Below are 23,841 nucleotides of genomic sequence, written 5' to 3'. Positions count from 1 at the left end.
TTGCTTTTTTTTTTAAATTTTTGATGTTAACTTATATCATGTGAGATTTTTAAAATCTTCACAGATACATGGTTAATTTGTATGCTGTGTGTAGTAATGGACTACCGCAAGTACACTAATCAAAATGCTTAATTTGTATATAATGTTTTTAAATCCATTTTTAAGGGAAAAATAAATAAATAGATTTAAAAATAATTTTTATATCATATAATATTTTAGAATTTTCACAAGCGTGAAATAATTAATTTTTGCTTGAGCAAAGATACGAAACCCAATCAAGAAAATAATTTTCAAAAAATAAAAAATATATCTTTTTTCTAAAAGTCACCAACAAAGTGACACACACTTTTATTCTCAAATTATGTAGGCTTTGATTTTTAAAAGGTACATAGGCCCTAAGATTTTATTCTAGGTCAAGTCTAACTTGTAAATAACTATTATTTTTTAATTTAATTTTTCTTCTTCTTTCTTTTCTTTTGTTTTTGTTTTATTAAGGGTAATTAAATTTTATTTAAGGCTATATTAATTTTATTTGGTCAATTTAAAGTAACCGTTCTCACAGATATGAAGTGTCTAACACCTTTTTCATATACAATCGACTTTCGAATCCTATTTTAATTATTGTAAATTATTTTATTTTTTTCAAAGGTTTTTAAAATTATCGTTTAAAAATTTTGGTGATACTCCTATAGTTATTTTTTTTTATGGAGATTACGATCTGGATGCGACAACAACCATTGCCTATTGGATTCATTCACTTCGCCGGCAAAAATAACAGCTTAGCTAGTAGCAAAAACAAAAGATCAAAATACAGTACCTTGGGGAAAAGAGAAAGCCAGAACAGTGTGCAAGGGAGAGAGAGCGAGAATTGAGAGCGAGCAAGCGAGAGAGGGCGAGAAGTTGAGAGTGGGAGATCGAGGGTGCCGCGTATTAGATGAGACACAGCATGATGAAGAGGCCGCAGACACTAGGGATAACGGGCTCAGGACGAGTATTTTTGTTTCTAATACTAAAATGAAAGCATGATGAAAAAATTGATAAAAAAAGTCTCAGTTAAAAGAAAAAGTATGCTTAAAATTAAGTTAAATTTAAAGATCAAATTAAATATTTTATTTATTAAATAATATAAATAAATGACCAAATGTCTCCCTCTTTAAACAAACAAAATTAAAAAAAAAACCTGCCTGTTTAACAAGTGCACCTCAAGCCAGAAGAAGCTTTGCACCTCAACCAAATTCTTTTACCTCAAGCCAAAAGCATTGCATCCAAGTTAAAAGTCGTGCATCTCAAGATAAAAGCCTTACACTGCAAACCAAAAGCCTTAAACCCATGATAATAAAAATTACAACTTACTTTTTTGGTTTCTGGGTTGAGGTGCATGACTTTTGACTTAGTGTAAGATTTCTAACTTAAGTATAAAACTTGTGGCTTGGAATGCAAGGCTTGTGATTGGGGTGCAAGGTTTCTGACTTGGTTGCAAGGCTTGTGATTGGAGGTGTATGTGTTGAATAGACAATTTTATTTTTTTTAATTTTATTTATTTAAATAGAGAGACATTTTAGTCATTTGATCATATTATTTAATGAATAAAATATTTAATTTGGTTCTTAAATTTAACTTGATCCTTGGCACAATTTCTTTTTCGACTAGGTCTTTTTCATCAATTTTTCCAAGCATGATTATAAAAACTAATTATATTAAAAAAATTTCATTCAAGCCAAATATAATATTACCTAGCCATCCTTGGCTCCTAAGCCTTTTTTTTTTTCAAGTATGGTTACCCATCTTCATTTGTTTCTTGCAAATATACATTATATATGAATATAATAATAAATTAATTATTAATTTCTCTCTGTTTTTTTTCGTTCTAAACTAAAAAAATATTATTAAAATTTTTTTCTTTTCCTCCCCTTCACTCAAACCAAACAGAATCTAAGTTTACTAATAGTATTTTTTTTTATTTGGCATGAATAAATATTTCTTTTTTTTTGCCAAAAATTATTTCAACTCATCCTATTTTACCCTTTCTTTCCAATAAATTTTCGGCCGCTGGAGCTTTGTTAGTTGTGGATTTCTTTTCTTTTGTTTTTTTAGATGGGCAATATGACTTATTACCATGTTACAAAAATTATGTAAAAAAAATCTAAAAATTTCAAAAGAATTAACCTATTTACTATTTAGGCTCCATTTGGTATGACTGAATAGTTTTTGATAAAATTAAAATTAGAATTAAAATTGAAATTATAATTGAAATATAATTATATTTTAAAAATATGTTTGGTATGTTATAAAAAATAAATGAAATCCTTGTATTATTTTTATTTGGTATGTAAGACATAAAAATAAAATTATACTTAAAAGATAAAATTATCCTTAAAAATTAAAATCAAAATCAAAATGTATTAAAAGCTTAACTGTGATTTAATTTTTCATATACTGTTTAATATACAAATGAAATATTATATAGATGATAGATATTAAAAATAAGTAAAATATTTCATAAAAAAATATTATAAATATATAAATTATATGTAAAAACACACCCACACACACATTACGATTTATATATAGTTGAGAGAGCAAGGAATGAAAACACAAGAGTTGGGCATTTTGAATCGTCCTTGTCATGATCGTCTGCATGCTCGATTCTTTTGATATTAATGACAAATGAGTAAGTGCAGGGTTGTCTTTTCTACTTTTATATAAGGATAAAATTGCCTTCAAAAAATATAATGTCATAGCTCCTACCAAAAAATTCAAGTAAGCTCTTTTTACTTGAATCAAAATTTTTAAAAATTTAAATTTACGTATACCAAACATTATTATTTCATAATTTCAGCTCCAATTTCTTTTTTAAGTTTATGATTCCACTATCCAATCATTTAATGATTTTTTTTTCCACGGTTTGTTTATTTGGGATACTTTTATGTCATTCTCTCATTATTTTTTTCAGTTTAACAAATTAATTAAATACTTATAGCTGTGACGTAAAATTATATACGTTGAATAAATAATTAATAGAATAAATGAGCAAATTATTTTTAATTTTAGATTCAATAATATTATAAATTTTAAATTTATTCAATATGAAAATTATTGTTTTAACTTTTAAAAATGATATAATCTTGGTATTACTATTAACAAAAATTGATTTTGATAATAAGTTGATTAGAAAAAGATAAAATATTATAAAAAATTATAATAAAGAATTCAAAAATTATGAAAAAGGATAAAAAGATTTCAGATCTTTTTCTGTAATTCTTGAAATTATTTTTTATCTTTTTTTATTAATTAATGGTTAAAGTTAATTTTTATTTGTGGCAGAAATTACAGTACATTAGTCTCAAAAAATAATTTGCACAAGTTTAGAGTTTACCGTGTTTCTAAATGTAAAGTTAAGGGGTAATTTATTGATTTATTCTAATTAATGTGTATTTAGGTAATTAGGCAACCAAAACGAGCGCATCATGTTTGACGGTTTGAGCGGTGCTTTCCCAAATCTGTAAGGCGGCAAACTCTGTTAGGGCTTCAGACGCGAATTGCAGACTGAGAAGTCCAAGTTACGCAGTAGAGCTTCAGATACGAAAATTGTTTTCACTCTTCTGCAGTTCCAAGTTTTGCGATAGGCAAACGCTTCACCGAAACACGAGGGACTCAGGAATTTTGAGAGCTGTGATAATCGATAGCACAAAATTTTGCCATTTCTGCCGACGTGTTACTTTCACACTCTCATCCTTTCTTTCATTCTGATTTCAGGCCACCATGATCAAACTTCTCGTTTCTAAAAATGTCTCTATTATATCATCCTTTTCTTCCTCCTCACAATTAGTTCGTCCTCTTCTTCTGCAAATTTGTCACTTCTCAGCCTCGTCGTATAACCATTCATTCTTGAGACCCCATGATGATGAAACGCGAAATGTACCCATTTCAGTGTGGTGGGAGTTCGATAGTTGTAATTTACCTGTTGATGTCAATGGGTATAGAATCACTCACTGCATAACTGAAGCTCTTAGGACCAAAGGGATAAAAGGGCCGCTTCAAATCAGGGCTTTTGGTGACGTCTTGCGACTCTCAACTGCCAATCAGGAAGCTCTCTCTTCCACTGGGATAAATCTGGTCCACATTCCCAATGGTATGTGTCCTGTATCTGTAGGAATGATTAACGTTTGCCTTTTCGTTTGCCAAATGTTTAACGCATAGCATTACATGGCATTCATACTAGTGCGTTTATGCTGAAAAGGTGGCGTGTTATACTTAACGTTATGCATCTCTAGAGGCATCTTCCATATTGTTTACAACATGTCCATAATATTTCACTATTTTGTTGTTGTTATCACTTATCTCCAACTATAAACCATCCCATCTATCCTAATTTATAGTTAATTTTTTTTAAGAAAAGGCAATTGCTTGTCGATATTTAGTACCAATTAAAGGCTAAAGATAAATATGAATTTTTATTTTAAAAAAGTCAAGAATCAAAATATTCCTTTTTAAGTAGCGAGGGAGCTTGATGGGAATTGTTACCCTCTTATGCATCTCTTTAAGATAGCTTTCCACTACTTGTTGTTTATTGTATTGATCCTTGTTAGCTTTTTCAAAATATTTTTATCTTTCGCTACTTGATTGTAGGTGGAAAAAATCCTGCTCATGGATCTCTTCTTGTTGAACTTATGCATTGGGTTTCCAAAAATCCTCCACCAGCACATCTGTTTTTAATTACTGATAATAGGGTTTTTGCTGATATGTTACATCGTTTAAGGTTGGATAACTACAACATCTTGCTTGCAACACCAGCAGGGGCTCCTAAAGTTCTCTGCAATGCAGCAACTATAATGTGGCATTGGAATTCATTAATTAGAGGACAAAATCTTGATGGAAAACACTTTAATCACCCTCCTGATGGTTTGGTTGGTTCTTGGTATGGGCACCATAAGGTGCCTCTTGAAGACCCTTACTTGGATGGTGAGCAGTCACTGATTGAGGAGATATCTTCACCTATCTCAGATTCAGTATTATTTAAAATTCCAAAGGAAATTGTGAAACAAGTTCAAGAAGTTTTAAACTCATATCCAAGAGGTATCTCTGTATCAGACCTTCGAGCAGAAATAGCAAAAGCTGGTATTTGCTTGGATAAAGACTACTATGGTCATAAAAAGTTTTCTCGCTTTCTTTTGTCAGTGGCAAATGTACAGCTTCGGCCTGGACCTGATAAAGTACTTTTTGTTTTTCCAATCCCCCAAAAATGGCCTGGACCATTTGATAACAGTTCTGTACCACCAATAGCATCTTTTGAAACTGTTGATGGTGAGGAGTTCAACCAGGTGGCTACTTCAAAGTTAAGTGGTGAGGTGGAAAAGGTGGTTGAGGATGCAGATGTGAAACCATCAGCAGTATCTGTTGATGGTGAGGAGTTGAAGCAGGTGGCTGCTGCAAAGTTAAGTGGTGGGGTGGCAAAGGTGGTTGGGGATTCATATGTGAAACCATCAATGGCTTCATCTCTGGAACTTAGTGCAGAAGGTATTCCAGAAAAGGTCCAACAGGCTGTGGATATGGTTAATGCACATGTAACTGAAAGTCAATCGCCTTTGAAGGAGAATGAAATTCCTAGCTCTAGCGATGTAAATCTGAGTGTCACAGAGAAATTTGCAACTTCAGAGAATTATTCTACTGACCAAAGCAACATAGTTTCAGAAAAGAATGGCTCTTCAAATGATATTTCTGTAAAGTTAAAAGCTGAAGATGAGCATGTGAAACCCACAAGAAAGGAAGCTGATGCAGTTTCTAACATTCCTCATTCTCTACAAGTTGATGAATCTGTGATTGACAAAAGCATTGCTGGAAGCACTGAACCTCACAGCAATAATTCTGGCAAACGTCAAAGTTTCTTTTCTTGGATTAGCAGGTGGTGGCCATTCTGGAAAAATGGTGGAAACACTAATAATTTGACAGATCAACCGAATGAGATGCTTAGTAATACTGAAGAGCCCAAGTTTTCAAACCTGAACCAGGCAATTTGTCATTCTGAAGAGTCTGAGTCGTCAGATCTAAAACAAACAGTTTATCATTCTGAAGATTCTAAGTTTACAGAACAGAAACAAATGGTTAGTCACTCTAAAGAGCCCAAGTTATCTGAACTGAGACAGACAGTGAATCATTTTGTGGAGCCTGAGTTGTTTTCTAGTAGTTCCTTTTGGAGTGACATGAAATCTTTTGTTTTTACTGCCAAAGGATCAACTCTAATTTCCCGTTCTAAAAGCAGGTTAGTGAGGATAATAGCCCTTTACTGCTCATGTGAAGGATTTTACAGTTGCTGTACATTAAGTATTATGTTGAAAGAGTAATTAAGTAATAATATGCATTAATCATTATGCTGTTTTGGCAGGAAGGATTTGATGCAGAAATTTCAAAAGTATGGGCCCCAGGTTCTTAGTTCTTGTAGTGAAAATGATCTCCTTCAACTGGTGGATTTGTTGATATCTGAGAAAAAATGGTTGGAGGAATGGCCCTCTCTGACCTTTCCTTTCCGTGTTGCCCTACAAACTGGGAAGAACTCAGTGGGCTTATCACATGGTGCAACTGGTTTGAGATCTCTCTTTCTAAACAAAGAAGCACGGAGCACCTTGCAAAAATCATCAGAAGGTGATATCGATAAAAGATATCAGAGTGTCCCTCACACTGGAGTTTCTTCTTCTGCCATTAAAGATAAGCACACTGAAAAGTCGAGAACTGACATGTTAGCAGATATTCAGAAACTTGTGGGTGAGACATTGAGAGAACACTCAGATGGGTATAATATAAGTATGATACCAAAACTTTTTCTGGAGAGGTATGGCTATCCTCTTGATGTTCAGAAGCTTGGTTATCAAAAGTTGGCAACCTTATTACAGATTCTGCCTGGAGTGAAAATGGAGTCATCTTACATCTTTCCAGTTTATCATCCCGTTTTTGCTTCTGATGTGGAAATGTCAGCTCTCAATACTTTAGTGAACAATTCTAGTGATGCTGGGCCGGATTTGGATAGAGAGTCATCTGATTCAAGCGCTCAAGATGGCCGCAAAGACACTCTATGGGAGGAATTAGGACCTGTCTCAGTTGCCAATCCCATCAGGAGTGACCTGGAAGCAAAATCAAGGCACGAGGCTATAAAGCTGGAGACTGCAATGCATCCTGATTATGAACCTTCACTCTCTGATGATGATTCTTCTGAATCTGAAGGAGATAGCTCTTGTTTAACTCAATCAGAAGAGGAAGGACGCTCAAGACGTAATGTGGAAGACAGTTCTCTTTTACAAACTCTGGAGTCATTTTACAGAAGTCAGGAAGAGGATAGTGTGAAGTCAGAAAATATGGATGCCAGAAGCAATGGGTTGACTGATGGTTTACATTCATCCAGGCATTTCATTCCAGGAGCACTTTCCAAAATTCATTCAGGGGTGGTGCATAAAGAGAAGCAAAAACCTCACAAGAGATATTCATTCATTGCTGACCCGGACTCACGTAAGAAGGACGAGCTAATCGATGGAATATTACAAAATTTGAGGAAATCAGATGAGTTGAAGGTGCAAAATTGAAAATTCCTCGAGTTCATAGATTCTAAATTGGGATCCGGTCATAGTACCTGAGAATAGAAATAAAGAGATTCTAACAAATTAGGATTACTAACAAACTCAGGTGGTGGCATGTTTCTTTGCATCACGCGCGCTGCGCTTTTTTGCTGGCCATGGTACTAACAATTCTGTAAGAGACGATTGCTATTATGGAACTGTGTTCTTTTAAAGACCCTTGTTTTACTGCTGGATCAAATGGAAAAGGGTAGGACTGGGGTAAGGGTGGTTTCTAGTTCAACCTCTTAATGGAAAGAAGTGGGGAAAAACCTTGTTTTACTAACAGACACTGAGAAAATTGTTGTGTATGCAACATGTGAACCACCCTGAAAGAAAGATTTGGAGATTCTCTCCACGCCACTCTGCTTTAGATGAATTGGACAAACAGGGATAAATGAAGTGGATAATGTGTGTAAACTACGAAGGCTGAGGAAGTTATGAATGAGAACAAAGAACAACAGACGGCAGGCACTTCTTGAGTAACTTGTAAGATCAACTTTTTTCCCCTTAATTACTTACTCGCTTTATTTACAACTGTTTGGTTGGATGGATTTGTTTTTTTTTTTAAGGGAAATTAAAAGAGGGAGGGTGATGAAGAGTGGCTTCTATGAAGAAAAGGTGATTTTTGAGTTTGAAAATGTATTCGGTATGTTGAAGAAACCATGTTTTCCCCCTTTTGTTGCATTGGATGTTTAGTATGAAGTGATAATGAAAGGACGCAAAAGAATCAAAGTTATCAAATGACATAAGTATTTCTTATTAAATTAATCAAGTTGAGTATTCAAAATTATTAGTACAATTTCAATATAAAAATAGAGAACTAATATTTGCAAGAAAAATGGCACTTAATCATTATTGATATAAAATAATATTTATTTTAAAAATTTATAAATTAAAATATTTTAAATAAGAATGACAAAATGGTTTAGCTATTAAGATCACTTGAAGGGGACTTATGTCCCTTAGATGAGGGAAATATGAATTATGTTTAGTCCCTTCTAAAAAATACATATAGTTCTTATTAATAAGAAATAAATTTTGCACAATCCCTTCTAAAAACTACACTTCGTCCCTCAATAAATTTATTTGTCCCCGAAAAAAAATGTTTAGTCCTATTTTTTTAAAAATTGAAAAACACACACTTCCTATTATATTTAGTAATTAAATACATTGTTTCTTAAGTAATTAATTTTTATAAATTTTATTTGTATATTAATTAATAAATATTTAAAATTATATTTTCATAACATAATATTTATTTTAGACATAATCTGCTTCTACTACCTAATTAGGTTTAGGTTCATTATTGTTCTTTTGTAACTTAAATAATGTATATTAAACATTTTAAAATAATGAATTCTCTTCGTCTTCTTTCTTGAGTTGAGAATGCTTTCATCCATGCAAAATAGTAAAATCAAAGTGTTGTCTCATACGTAGCTTCAAGTTTGAGAAACAAGTAGGCATATAAGTTGTCAAACAATAGATTTTATATTTTATATTTTATTTAGTTTTTTTTTGCCAATAAAGTTTTATTTAGTGAATTTGTGTCATTTTTGTTATGTTTTTTGAAAGTTTCCAAAAGATCAACTTAATAATGTCCCCTTCTTTCCTATTTATAGAGTGGGAAGAAATTTTTTCCCCCTTGTTTATAAATCACTTCATTAATTTTTTATCACAAGTTTTTTTTTTGGTTGGTGAGAAAACTTATGTTATCAAAATATCTATATTTAATAGAAATAAAATTAAAAATCTATTAAATTTTTAGATGGAGCTTATAAGTTTTGAAAATTTTTCTTGATTCAAGTGAAATATGTTAAAAATAATTTATAGCTCCTCAGCTTTGCTTAAAAGTTAAATCTAATGTTTATGGAGTTTGTGTAATTTGATCATCCTTAATTATCTCTAACTACAGCATAATTTCTGTGTATAATTGAAAAAATGAAGTCTAGAGAGCTTATTTTTTTTTTTTGGTTCAACCAACTGGATTATCATCAAACTCTTTATATAAAGTTAAATTATTGATTTTTATAATTTTTTTAAACAATGCTATTGAATATTTAACTTAATGTTGTTATGTAAGTAAAATAAATAACTTTAGTCTCCAAAAAAAGTAACTTTAATTTAAAAGTTATTTTAATTTGAAAACACAAGTTCTCAATATATGTTAACAATCATTTATTCTGTTTACACCCATGTATTGCACCGGGCACATATTAGTTTATATAATAATAAAGTCATAATCAATAAGGGTAAGTATAGTGAAAGAAGTTAGTCTCTCATGATGTGATAAATCAATATTTAAATCATTGTTAGGAGATGTATTTATATTTGATGCTGAATTTTATCTCAAATAAGATTACTTCTAATAATAGTAGAATGTAATCAACTGGAGCAAGTTTAGTGAAAGAAATTAGTCCTTCACAATGTGATAAATTAATATTTAAATATTTGTTAAAAAAATATTCGCATTTAATGTTAGATTTTATTTTAAACAGATTACTTCTAATAATAGTAGAATACTGTAGGAGGAAAAATCATAGCTCACCCCTTCGTTCCCTTGCGCCAGACGCGGGTCAGCCAACGAGCGGCACGCCGAAACGAAGAAAGGTTCAAAAAGAAAACGCAATCCATGTCCCTGAAGTGTAGGCCATGTGGTTGGGTTGGAGCGTTGTGCACATGCAACAATATCGCCCCAGCCACTTCACTTTCAATTGCCTACAAAACTGAGTTTTCCAAGACACAGTATTAATTGCATCACCAACCCAAACAAATTTTTAATTCACTTCCTTCGCTTCTGGACAAATGACCAGCCACCACCTCGTGTCCACGCTAACTCCACCCTCTCTTGTCTCTAACAAATACTAAACAATGCAAATATCGCTCTCATGTACCTTACCTATCCCCCATAAAAAAATATTTATCTTTTTCCCATGTAAAAAAATCATCAAAGAAAAGGTTATTGGAAGGCAAAACATTAGATAGATAACGATTAACCAGATTAATTATGTTTTTCTTTTGTTTTGTTTTTTTAATACACGTAATTTGCCATTTGCACCCAACAATATTGCATTACCAGTGCCTACCCTGAGAACCGCCGCCACCTTTGTTCTTTGCAAAGAAGGCATTCTTGGGCTCTAGGGATCTCATGGATGTCCATCACCTGGATCGTTCTTTATCTTTTGGCTATACACAAAATCACCAATCGCAAGTCAGTGTAGCCATTGACAAACAGGCAGGTTGAGAATAGCTATCAACAAGAATCACATTAAATTAGGAACAGTGGTTCCACCATTTTCAGCCTCTTTGTAGTTCTCTTGAAGCCATCTTCTTGCCGAAGCAAGTCTCTCCACTTCAAAGTTGCTATCTCTCTGTTCTCTCTTTTTCTGCAATCATTTTAGCTTTGGGTCAGCTGGCTGTCCCACACTTTCCAAAATTAATTCTCGAAGGGAAAACAAATTCCTAAGATAATAGTTCTAATTAAGCTCCCGCACTATCTACAAAATTGAGCAAATTTGATCAAAATCATGCGGACTCAACTGAGCTAAACTCGACATTTATTGCATTTTTGGTTTTTAGTTGTTAGTATTTTGACCGCATGAGCTCCAAATTCTATTTTCATCCTCCGTATATATAGCAACCAAATTCAGAGTCGTCAGCCATGGACTCCAAAAAGGTTATAATTCATGTTCATACGTTTTGGTGGTTTTGGCGGCGCTCTTCGAGAAACTGTTTTTGGTTTTGGTTCAGCTTCTGAATAATTCCGCTCTGACCCAAAACTCCCGCATGTAAAAGCAGGAAACACACGAACAGAATGCTAGTTAACAATCAGGTACACAAGATTGAATTGAATTATATAAGCTTTGAATCAAATACTATACTTACAGTGAGGATTAGGCGAGTATGCAAAATCAGGAATCTGAAAAGCGAATTGGAGCATTAGAAAGCAAAAACAAACAAGCATATCTCTTTAGGCATCTTTCCCAGGGAAAAGGCGCATGAGGAGTTCTTTAACCTGATTGTGCTCGTTTTGAGCGTTTTTCTCCGGAGGCGAACCTCCATTAGCTGTCAAAAGCATTAATCACAAGTTTATTTTGGTCTGAACATTGTAATTTCTACTCTAACTTTCAAATTTTTCCAGAAAGATGATTCAGATTACTTATGATAGAAGCAATATCGCCTGGTTTATATACCTTCACCCATTCATCTACGATCTTCTTCCATTTCCTGGTCAGGAACAGAATAATTACAGTTAATCTCTCAGGTAGTAAAATTTCAACATTTGCACATGTTTGCTTTTTAAATAATTTTAGGATCTTTCAAAACTTGACAAGTAGCGTCACCAATCTCTGAACATCATTGGATGGATGCTTGCACAATCGATTTACATGCCTCCCAATATTAATTTCCACTACTATAAAATAGACTTTTTACATCACATTTTTAGACATTTACACGTCACAACTAAAAAGAATATCATATTGGACAACTTAAAATAATAATTTATTTACATCACAAGTCTTGTGATGTGAAAAATGATAAACCACATCCTCCTTTAATAACAGGGGATGTGATTTTTACAAAATCCACATCCTCATTAACCAAAATGAGAACGTATTTTTAGAATAAAACACATCCCTTTTTTAATTGTGGATGTGAATTATAGAAAAACCACATCCCCTTTCAATTAGAGGGACGTGGTTTCTCATCAACTAGGTAGAAGGATGAGAAACCATGTCCCCACTACTAATAGGGGATGTGGTTTCTCATTTTCTAGTTTAAGAAACCACATCCCCCTGTATTGAGGGGGACGTGATTTTCTAGCTGCATTCACAATGCATGTGCCTCTTTAGTAGTAGGGATATGTGGTTTTTAAATTTTTTTTAATATACAATTTGCATTTACTTTACAATTAAAATAAAATCTGTCAAAGTATGCTATAAAGATAGCCAATTCATATAGCGAAAGTCCAGCAAATAGCAACTCATTTATAGCTTTTCATACACTATCACAGCAAAATATATCAAATGCAATGGAACAACAAAACTATTGTCACCTATTCAAGTGTCAATATTTACAGCTAAATTCCAACAAACTATGAAATCACTATGTAAATAGCTCTTGAAGAACTTGCTAAACTGTTTCAAATGTCACTTATGTCTTCACTGGTATAGGTGTACTTGTCAAAAATTTGCAAATTTTCATCTGATGTTTATTAGATAACCAAATTCTAAAGCCTTGCAAAACTAATATTATTAAAATAAATAAGAATGTATTTACCATGTGTAAATTTTCACTAATTTCGGATTGAATAATCTCATACATATAACGGATAATATAATATCCACACTTTGTACTCCCTATCTGGTGATGGCAATGAAAAATACAAATCGAACAATAAATATAAACAAAAGTATATATGAAAAAAGTTGTGGATAAAAAGTATTGAATTGAAATTATTTATGTTTGAAAAAATTTAAGTCGGTGAGGGATTTTTTTGAGATACATTTTTTGCTGGGTGGCGCTTTCCCCCAGTCATATAATATATCTTCAACGATCTATCATGAAATTTAAATAAAATATAAAGTATTAAAATAAAATAAGTATCTAATATTTATAAAAATAATCTTAACTTACATGTTGAATATATTTTTAATTTCAGCACTCGATTGCTTGTCCATGGAACAAAATCAATAGATCTCGTGCAAATACGGGCGTACAATACAAAGAGACTAATGGTAATTACAAAGAAACAAATTAAATTAGTACATGAAAGCATAAAAAATATTATCAAATTGAAATAAATGAATATAAAAGAACTTGCCCTTGAAGAATTAGAGCCAAATAACATGGCAATTTTGTTTATGAAATAGTATTGTCCTTACTTGTGCTTCAATTAGACTCATTTCTATTAAAAAAATAAAAATCAATAGAGTTTCTTCTTAAAAATCGAACATCCTAAAATTACAATAATTATAAACCACTAGATACAGCAAGCAATTAAATAAATATTTTCTATCTAAACTAATTCTTAAACTTAATTCTCAAATTAAATTCAATGCAAACAAGACCTAACCATTATTACAAATTCTCAAGTATAATATTATCTAAATTTTTGTTAAACTATCTAATTAAATTAGAGCAAATAAATCACTTAAGTGGAGAGTGAAAAAAAGGACATAATGTGAGAAAATAAATTAAAAATTAATCAAAGAAAATAAATTGGGCATAATCAGTGGCGAATCTAGGACCCAAACCTAGCAGGGGCAAGTTTTTTTTTCCCTTCAAGAATGGTTATGTATATATAACCATGTGAAGTTATATCCATAGATATTAAAATTATATAAACATTAATTTGTTTGTATAACTATTCAAATTATTTGTAAGAATATATTTATAAAATTGAATAAATTGTATTTTTTTATTTTTGATGAAAAATTCTATAAATTAATATGATAAAAATTTGATTTATAAGCTTTAAATGATTATTATTACTTATTTAATATTGAGCAAATCGTATGCATTTGCTTGAAGTTTAAAATAAGTATGTATCTTATATTTTATATTGATCTCGATATTAATTTTCTTTTATCAAGTTATTTTATTTTGTATTCAAATTCAAAATATAAAAAAATTTATAAACCATGCATTGATCATAAATCAAGTTTAATTCATTGGAAATATATAATATAACAATATTAGGCAATTTTTTTTACTTGAATGTCACATGCCTAAAACTATATCTTAATAAAAAACATATCCTTGGATAAAAATAACATACATTGACACACACAAAAACAATATAGGCTTCTTTAATTTTCCTCAAAAAATAAAACAGCAATAACATTTTTTATATTTTTATTTTGTTTTTGGTGATATAGCATAATATGTTTATTTTTTGGATTTCTAACCCAATCAAACAATAATATCCTAACCCAATCTCAACACCTCACATACTTTACCACTCTATTTGTTCCTCGAATTTCTACTTGCATGCAATCAAATATAAAAAATTGAGCTTTAAAAGGGCATTTACCCACATACAGCTTTGAATCAGTGTAAGAAATAGCAAATATCATGTTAGCTCCACAGAATTTTAAGAGGTTCTAGATATTAGAAATCTATCAGGCTTTATTTAGATAAGGAAAGAAATACCTGGGGATAAGAGAAGATGTGTCCGGGCTTCTTCTTCAGTCGTGAGTAGCTGGGCTTCTTTCTTCACAGAGCTGCCTAGAGAGACAAGGAGAAGACAAGAGAGGCAGAGGCAATAAGGAAGCTAGGAAACGAGAGATAGAGACCGAGGTAGGGAGCTGAGACGAGAGGGAGTTAAGATGCAGACAAAGACAAGAGATGAGGGAGCTGAGACGAGAGAAGGAGCTGTAAGGGTAGGAGCTATGAGTTGGAGGTAGAGACAGCATAATGACAAGACATGGAGCTAAATTGGTTTTAAAAATTACAAAAGTGGACATGTAGAAACTAAAAATTTGATACACGTCCCCCTCCTCTAAGGGGGATGTGGATTTTAAATCCACATCATCTATCTGAATCCACGTCCCCCTCATAGATAGGGGACGTAGATTCTTTTACAGAATCCACGTGGATTGTTACAGCAGCTATGTCCCCCTTATTTATGATGGATGTGGATCCTATAATAGACCATGTGACATCTATAGAAGCCACGTCCCTTTAAATAGGAGAGGGGCGTAGCTTATTAAAATTTTAAAAAAAAAATTCAATCCACGTCCTTTTTTCATTTGGGTGATGTGGATTGTCTTCTTTCTAAGTTTCATTTTCAAAATGCAACGTGAATTAGGGTAGTAGAATTTCCTTTTTGTAGTAGTGTTCCTACAGAAGTTCGAATGGTTAAGTATAGACTAATTGATATTGGCCCTAAAAAAAAGTTTATGTGAAGAGGAAAAGAAAACTTGTAGCCTCTAGAAGTTACCTTTAATGCTTGGAATGTAATATCCATGTCTGCAAGATTTTGTAGCAACTCCACCACATAATCTCCAGGATGATGAAACAATGGAATACATTAAGATTCTAATTAATCATAAATTAAAGCAAAGTGAATATAAAGGGAAAAAATCAAGCAACTAGACCTGTTCGAGGTCCTCAAGTTGCTCTTTGATCTCTTGAATCTTCTTTTGCTCATCATCAAGAAGGCCTCCATAAGGATGTATAACTTCATCATCTTTATTGATAGAGTGCGACATTATAGGTGAGGCATCTCTTCCAATTCAGGAGTGCTTTATTTCTTAATTGGAGCACTTAGTTAGTAAACATTGGACTCAAGCCGAATCGCTTCACAATTCCAGCACAGTTCGGGAGTTGAAGTGGCTTTGTAGAGATGCCAAACGATTCCATTCCTTCGATGCTTTAACTCGTTGTGGTACTCAATGGAAGCCATATTGATTGTAGTGCCAATGAACATCCATACATATATACTAGAAAATTATAATATTGATTAAAAGTCATCCAAATTTATATTGTTCCCAAACACTAAATGCAAACACAAGGACTAATGAAAATGACTGGAGAGGAGTTTTGCATAGAAAAAGAAACGCACAGTAATCTTTAAAAATTTTAGGTTTGCAACTTTTGAAATAGTAGGTTCTGATACCACACCATGTGATGTAAATTAGATGGCTTTTGATGAGGTCATGAAACAGTACAGATCAAAACTGCAAGAACAATGATAATAAAATGAACCCATACAAAATGAAGCAAGAAAAGGTCATAGATTTAAGGTATGGCCAAAAAACAAGGTTGAACTTTGACACAGAGGGGTCAGAGAAAATGAGTAGAATTTTTTGGAAAAATAAGTGAGAAAGTTAGGGGGTAGGTGATTGATAGGTAAGTAATGGGAAAAAGGAACAATTATATTCCAAATCCTGAATTCCTAATTTTATTTATAATTACATAATATTTAGTGATAGGCGTGCTACGTAGTGTCCATAAGTGGCTAAGACTTGCCTATTTATTTGGTGCTCTCCTTTGAAAACAAACTTGTTCTGAGGGAGATGAACCCACAAGAAGGTAAGGAAATTCAGTGGAAGTTTATAATTCAAAACAACCCCCCTAAATATAAACTTTCATAACCCCGCTTCTTACCCCGTATTAGCTTGACTTCATGCAAAATTTAGCATTAAATTTAATAATTGTAAATTAAAAGTTATTTACTTAATTAGTCTTATTAACTAATGTTGGATTCTATAGTTAAGTAAATGTATCATAGTCTAAAATTTATTAGTTCAATAACACCCTACACCCCTTAAAAGAAGAAGGTTGTAGGTTTTATATCCCATATAACGAAAGGGTGTGTGTGTTAGTATGCAATATGTGTTATTCTTTTCTTGGAGAGAACGTCATCCATTATTGTCAAACTCTAAAGTTGACTCTTCAAGTTTATCATTTTTATATTTTTAACTTACAAAATCATGTTAACTAGCTTATAAACTCAAATTAGATAAAACTCGATTAAACTCACAAGTTGACTTTTCGAATTTACTGCTTTTATATTTTTAGCTAATAAAATCATGCCAATTCATTTATAAACTCATTGAGCAAGATAGGTATATATTGTATAGAACTTACTTCATAGAAGTAGTAAGACCCGGTTCAATGAAAGACAGAACTTAAAAAAAAACTAATATTAGTAAAAAAGAAAATAAAAAAATCAAAAATAAGTTGCCCTATTTTGAAATTTCTACATTGAGTATAATAATATATGAATATAGATAGATTTAATTTTAATAATTTATATTTAAAATATATTTAAATTAAATTATGGTCATATTTTATATTTTAATTATTTAATAATATATTTTTAAAGGTTATTTATTAATAAAGGTAAAGTCTTACGAGTTTACGATCCAAGTCTATATTTTAAGTTTACATTCTTATCATAAGTTTACTTAAACTTATAAGTTTAACAACATTTGTGTCATCCTTCTTAGGGAAAGAGGTAAGTATGTGGATGTTTGTGTTTGATCCATTTAAATGTAAAGAGTATATGTATAGACATGTATCAATAAATTTAAAAATAAAGTAAATGGCATGTATCAATAAATTTAAAGGGTATATATGTAGAGTTTAAAATAAAATTTTATTTATTTATTTTAATATTTAAAAGATAAAAATTAAAAATATTTTTTATTCAAAATAACATATTTTGTTAATTTACATAAATTAAAATTGAAATAATAATTTATTCTATAGTAAAAATTGTTTTTCTCTTACATATTAAAGATAAAAATAGTTAGTCATTTTATCTCAAAGTGTATTATTCCCAAAACACATTTATATTTTTTCTTTGATTAGAAATTTTGAAATCAAGTGAAAAAATATGCTTTTTGCTAATTGGCCCCGGAAATTAATCAAAGAAAAAATTGCCTTAGAAAAAATATTTATGAATCTATTATTAATTGTCCATATAAATTAAAATTTAAGGAAAAATTTTTTTTTTGTAATACGCTACTTTTATTATAAGGGTAACTTTTAATATACATTAGGGCATTACGTATATTAAAAAAATATAAATATTATTTTTTAAAAATTTCTCACCTCCTAGAAACTAAAATAAAATTAACTTATTTTCTTTCAGAAAAATAAAATATGTACTATAGTAAATTCTAAACTATAATTTATGTCATAATAATATTTGTAAATGAAAATTATAGCCAAAAGTAAAAATAAATAAAAAATATGTATATATATATATATATATATTAAATAATGATTTTAAAGAAAAAAAATAGCAAAAGAAATATTATAGTACTCCCTCCTATCTTATATGTAAGCCACTTTTAATTATTTCCTCCATTCTTATGTATAGGTTATTTTTTTAAAATTTATATGTCTTTAAATATAAGGGTGCCATGATAATTTTGAATAATTGAATAATTTTATCCTCACTATTTTGAGAAGAGAGAAGGTATATTAATTGTGGGTTTTTTACCCACCAAGTAAAGTTAAAAAATTATTGTGATTTTATGTATTTTCAATTAAATACTAAACATTTATTGATATGTATGATTTAATTAAAAATACTTTATATATAAAGACAGAGAGAATACCTCATTGTAATTAAGAAGACATAGTTAAATAATTAGTTTTGTTGGGGAAAAAAATTAATTTACCTTCATTTAATGTATTATATTTAAAAGATAACTTCTCTTTTATATGTAACTTTTCCTCTATTTATACAAAAAATATTAAAGGATAAAATTAAAAAATAATTAATAATATATTTTTCATGCGAAAAAAGTTATCAAATAGAGCATCAATTATTTATAGAATGTGATTCATGTATAGGTTTGATGGTAGTACTATTTATCAATTATATATTTTATATAACAAAAAATAATTAAATTAAAAGAAGTTTAAGAGGTACAAATGAAAAGTAAGTTTTGTTTTAAAATTTGTTATTTTATGTTCCAAAGAAGTGCCCTCAATTGCCAACCGAATTAGTTTGGGTCACAGCCTAAAATACTGGAGCACACGTAAGAAAATGAATTTCTATTTTATAAATTAAAATTTAAAAATTATGTGTTAACTACCAAAAATTAAAATTTAAATAACACATTGTCTTATTTTAATTTTTTTTATCTATGCACATATTGAAAACATAAATAACATACCCATAAAATATTAAAAATTGTTAATCTATGTATGTTAAAATTATAAAGAATAATTAATTATTCTAAGATGTGTTATTCACTAATAAATTAAAATTTAAATAATACAAAATTTCTTTTAGAAATTGTTATTTAGCTTTGTATTTTATTCTATCATTTGTTATCTTATATATATATATATATATATATATGTATGTATGTATGTATGTATGTATGTATAAAAGAGTTAATGAGCAATATATCCCCTAGACTATTGAGCGAATAGCATTTTAAACCCTAAACTTGTGAAATATGCAAAAGCTTCCTTTAACTTTTAAATTTCTAATATTTGAAGCCTTATCATTAAGTAGTAGAAAATGATTGTTACTTTTCATGTTATGGGGCCACTCATACGTCAGCAATGATGAGGAGGAATGAGTGCCACATTAATGTGTGAGTGTGCTCTAAAATTTAAAAAGTAATGACTATTTTTTACTATTTAATGATGAGGTTTCATATGCTTGAAATTTAAAAGTAGCAGGTAGTTTTTGCACATCTAACAAGTTTGAGGTGCAAAATGTTATTTGCGTAATAGTTTAAGAGGTATTTTACCTAATAACCTTATAAAAAAAATATAGTCAACACATGATATATCTTTTATGTATCATTTTTATTATAAGCCACATGTTATCCTTCAACATGCAATTTTTTTTTAAAAGCCAATATCCATCCCATATAAATTTATTTTATTTTATAATTTATTATCATGTATATTTTAAAAATGAAGCAACTATGCCCTCAATTGTTCCCATAAGGTATGTTCTAGTTGATTACGTGAATTTTGGGGATAAATTTTTTAAAAGGAGAGAAAAATTGTAACGTCCTCAAATTTTAAACTAAATTAATTAAGTTTGATTAGGGTAATTAAGTTGTTAGTAAGGTATGTGACTAGAGAGGTCTATTTTCAACCCTAAAAGCAAGTCTAAAGGAGACTTAGGTCACCTAAAGATGAAAAGAAGAATAAAATTGTAGGGTAAGGTTTTGTGCCACACACCACAGCTTGTGGATCATGTCACTACGGTGCATATATGCTAATATGTCTGAGGGAGATGCTCTCTGTGTCATGCACTACGGTGCATGGTCACTTTTCTGCAGAAATAAGATCGTGAAATTAAGCAAAAAGAGAGAGGAAACAAAAGATAAATGAACGAGAGACAAAAATGTTCTATTAGGGCTTGAGGAATCTAAACATTGAGAGTATTTTAGAGCTCATAAACATTAAAGGTAAGCATTTCACACCTAAGTCTACCTTCCTCATCTATTTTGTTGATATTGGGAGTTAAGGTTTGGTTGAGAATGATGATTTTTGGTTCATATATGCTATGGATCCAAACCCATCGACTTAAATAAAGTTAATGGGAGTAGATTGAGCTAATAAAACTTTGTATTTATGGATCCAAACCCATAAATACTAATGGCCATTAGTATTTGGTTGAGTTAGGGTTAGGTTGAGAATGATGATTTTTGGTTCATATAGGCTATAGATCCAAACCCATCGACTTAAATAAAGTTAATGAGAGTAGATTGAGCTAATGAAACTTTGTATTTATGGATTTATGAAAATTAGTGGTTGAGGAGCATTTAATATCTAAAAATTCCTGATAAATATGTTAGTTGGGGAGATATGGCTCCACTAATGGTCATTAAAGAGTTCAATTATGTTAATGTGGGTTAGAGAAAACTAAGAAACCCTATGAGTATTTTCATAGGAGTAAAGAATGAATCTTAAAAGTGAAAAAGTATCGAGTTAATAGTGGAAATTAGACCAAATGTGGATATTGATGAATTATATTGTAAATGTTTGTAGAGTAACCTTATTGGCACCATTCAAGCTTCTTGATTACTTTAGAAGTAAGTATTTGAAGGGTAAAACCTTTGACTTCTCAAAGGTTTGAGGTAATCGGTGAAATTCTATCTTATACTTTTTTGTGTTAATTAATTTATTGTTTGATATTAGCCATTGAAATGTGTGAAATAAAATGAAATGCAAGTATGGTATGAGTTATTTGAGAATCCACCATGTTGGTTTTTGCAAGTCCAATGACTTGTTATATGAAATTCTTTGAAACATTATTAGTGAATTTTTGTAGTATGATTTATTGGGAGTTCAATGATATGAATGTTGATAAGGAGTTTAATGATTAATTGTTATGGGAGTTCAATGATTTTGTGTTTGGTGGAGTATAGTGATTATATGTCAATGAAGTTTCATGAGTATATGTGTTCATTAGGAGTTCAATGATTTGTAAAATTATAGAGTTCAATGAGATTGGTAACATGGAGTTCAACAATTTGATTGTATGCATTATGTGATTATCATGTATATGATTGGGTATGACAATGAGGTGATGCATGCTTGATTATTAGGTAAATGCATGCCTTGAATTATGCATATCTATTTATTGTATGATCTTAAGAGGTGGGAGTTGCCCTAAGTAGAAGAGTAAAGATTTAAGTCCATGTGGCAAAGCACCCATCTAAGTTGATGGCATGCTTGGATTATTGCTTATATATTGTTCCATTTGTTCAACGAGAGACTGTTCCACTGGTTCAATAAGGGACTCACACCTAACTAGCTATCTACTTGTTTGATGAGAAAACTAGTCTAGGGAGAACGACACCTAGAGTATGAGAAATGGGGGAAACCGTGACCCACAAGTGAGATGGGAAACCTTAATCGGGTAACTACTCATAAGTGTTTTGGCAAAGGTAGTCTTAGTATATAAATGAACACAATGTTTGATAGCCCATAATTTCGTGTTAGAGGAATAAGAAAGATATAGGGAAGGTATGATCATATATATAGTGAGAAAGCACACATTATTGCTACATGGTGACTCTAGTGAAATAAAATGTGTGAAAGGCTTGTTCTTTATGAAATGGCATTAATTCGATTCTTATCTTATGAGTGTGTATTATTATGAATGAGAATGTGGATATACGTTCTTGAAACATGTGTTATAAATTATTATCATTCATGATCTCATGTATATGTCTTAATGAGAATGAAAAGACTCAGTTATGTCTGTGATCATGCCCATGTTTAAAATTGCTTTTAAATTTGCCACTTGCATTTAAATTAATTGACATGCATTAGTATGAGTTAGTTAAACCTTAGTTACTGAATAGTTGTATTCATCCCATTATCTTCAATATTTTAAGAAATAGCTTAAGAGGAAAAGACAGAGGAAAACAATCAGAGGCATAGGATTTGACATCCTATTAGTAGGCCTCTTTTACCTTTTGAGTTTGTATATGTATACAATGATTAATATTGCCAACTACAACTAATCCATATTGAAGCTTATTTGCATTATGTATTTTATGAGTTGTAAAATGTATTTTGGGCCTTAGAGTGTGTGCATTTGGCTTATGATATCTATAGCAAGGCTAAAATACTAGTACAACTAAGAGTTATATTAGAAATATAATTCATATGGATAAACTGTTGATTTATGAGATTTATAACTCCCCCCTGTTTTTGAAATTAAGGGGTTAGGTGTTAAAAATATAATGTATAAGTATTTTGTATAATGTAGTGCGTTGCACATACTAGTTTTGGTCTATTGCATATGGTTAGAAAGAGGTTTATGGCTTTTGGCCCGAGGAAAGTATTTTGGATACTTTCTTTTGTGAAAAGTAATGAAAAAGTGCAAGTTTTAAAATGAGTGTCCAATTCTTAATGGAGTAATCATTTGAGTGTGAAATCCAAGCCATTAGTTATAACTTGAAAAGAGTTTTTTTGTAGACACCTAGTTCTCGTCAATCAAACATTGGATGGAGAAATGAGACATGTTGAAAATTGCTTTAAAAGCTGTCAATTTGACAATAAAAATCTGCTTTCATGGAACGTGCAATGCGCTGCGGCACATTGTGTAACAAGCCGTGACGCATGGCATAGAGGTGAACAAGCTGCAGTTCTTGTTCAATTAGCCGCAGCGCACGCCCCTGAAACTCACAAAATTGCAATGTTTTATGATTCATAAGCAAATGCACTAATCATTAAAGTGATCCCATGCTTTTGCATAGTTATTAACTCTGATTTGTCAATTATGAAATCTTTTGAAATGGTTTTAATATTGAAAACTTAGGATCTCATCTTTACAACCTATTTTTGAACTTGATAAATATGTCTTTTACCTTGAGAAAATCTCTTAATTATGAAGATTTAGAGTTAATCATGATTTGTGAGGGAGGATATTACAAAAGGTGGCCTAATCTATAGTGCCACAACTAAAGTTTACTAGATTCTTTTATTACATCATAATTTCTAGCAGCATTAATAAAATGGTTACTAATAGTTAAAATGTATAAACCTTCCACAACTTTACTAGTCGCTTTCATCTTGCCACCCCAAAGGTCCTGCACTACATATAAGTTAGGAAAAAATGCAACCATACAGTGTTCTTCTTTAGTAAGTCTAGGAATAGATATTAGATTAAAGCAAAGCTTAGGTGCATATAAAACATTCTTTAAGGATATTCCATTTGAAAGATTAACACCTCTTATATGTGTTATAGGGACTCTTTGTCTATTTAGAATTATGATGGTTTTAATAGGAG

General features: G+C 30.8%; 1 protein-coding gene and 1 long non-coding RNA gene across 4 annotated transcripts; one reads left to right on the top strand and one right to left on the bottom strand.

Moving 5' to 3' along the window:
- The first annotated feature begins 3,491 nt into the window (after positions 1-3,491).
- On the top strand, positions 3,492-8,345 carry LOC129308480 (uncharacterized). Of its 3 annotated transcripts, XR_008592625.1 has the most exons (4): positions 3,492-4,132; positions 4,630-6,259; positions 6,383-8,090; positions 8,174-8,345. XR_008592625.1 is itself a non-coding variant. In XM_054949600.1 (3 exons), the coding sequence occupies exons 1-3, from the start codon at positions 3,763-3,765 to the stop codon at positions 7,569-7,571; spliced, it is 3,189 nt and encodes a 1,062-aa protein (XP_054805575.1). In that variant the 5' UTR covers positions 3,492-3,762; the 3' UTR covers positions 7,572-8,345. The 3 variants fall into 3 exon arrangements, 2 of the variants coding, with proteins under 2 accessions (XP_054805575.1, XP_054805576.1); XM_054949600.1 differs by having other exon boundaries at positions 6,383-8,345; XM_054949601.1 differs by having other exon boundaries at positions 4,001-4,132; positions 4,760-6,259; positions 6,383-8,345.
- Positions 8,346-10,491: 2,146 nt separating this feature from the next.
- LOC129308245 (uncharacterized) lies at positions 10,492-11,689 on the bottom strand. The gene is made up of 4 exons (XR_008592571.1): positions 11,617-11,689; positions 11,487-11,520; positions 10,894-10,987; positions 10,492-10,787 (listed from the first exon to the last, which is right to left on the bottom strand). It is a non-coding gene; the product is annotated as an uncharacterized LOC129308245 (long non-coding RNA).
- Positions 11,690-23,841: the final 12,152 nt, after the last annotated feature.

This window comes from Prosopis cineraria, unplaced genomic scaffold (genome assembly GCF_029017545.1).
Source record: "Prosopis cineraria cultivar Desert tree isolate PC_DT_omini unplaced genomic scaffold, ASM2901754v1 PC4, whole genome shotgun sequence".
NCBI lineage: Eukaryota > Viridiplantae > Streptophyta > Magnoliopsida > Fabales > Fabaceae > Prosopis > Prosopis cineraria.
The sequence above is the reverse complement of the archived record's forward strand: the minus strand, read 5'-3'. Positions and strand labels throughout refer to the sequence as shown.

Coding starts and splice junctions, on each gene's coding strand:
- LOC129308480 (XM_054949600.1), top strand. CDS start 3,763: ATGATCAAACTTCTCGTTTCTAAAAATGTCTCTATTATATCATCCTTT. Junction 4,133..4,629: donor TCTGGTCCACATTCCCAATG/GTATGTGTCCTG, acceptor ACTTGATTGTAG/GTGGAAAAAATCCTGCTCAT. Junction 6,260..6,382: donor ATTTCCCGTTCTAAAAGCAG/GTTAGTGAGGAT, acceptor CTGTTTTGGCAG/GAAGGATTTGATGCAGAAAT.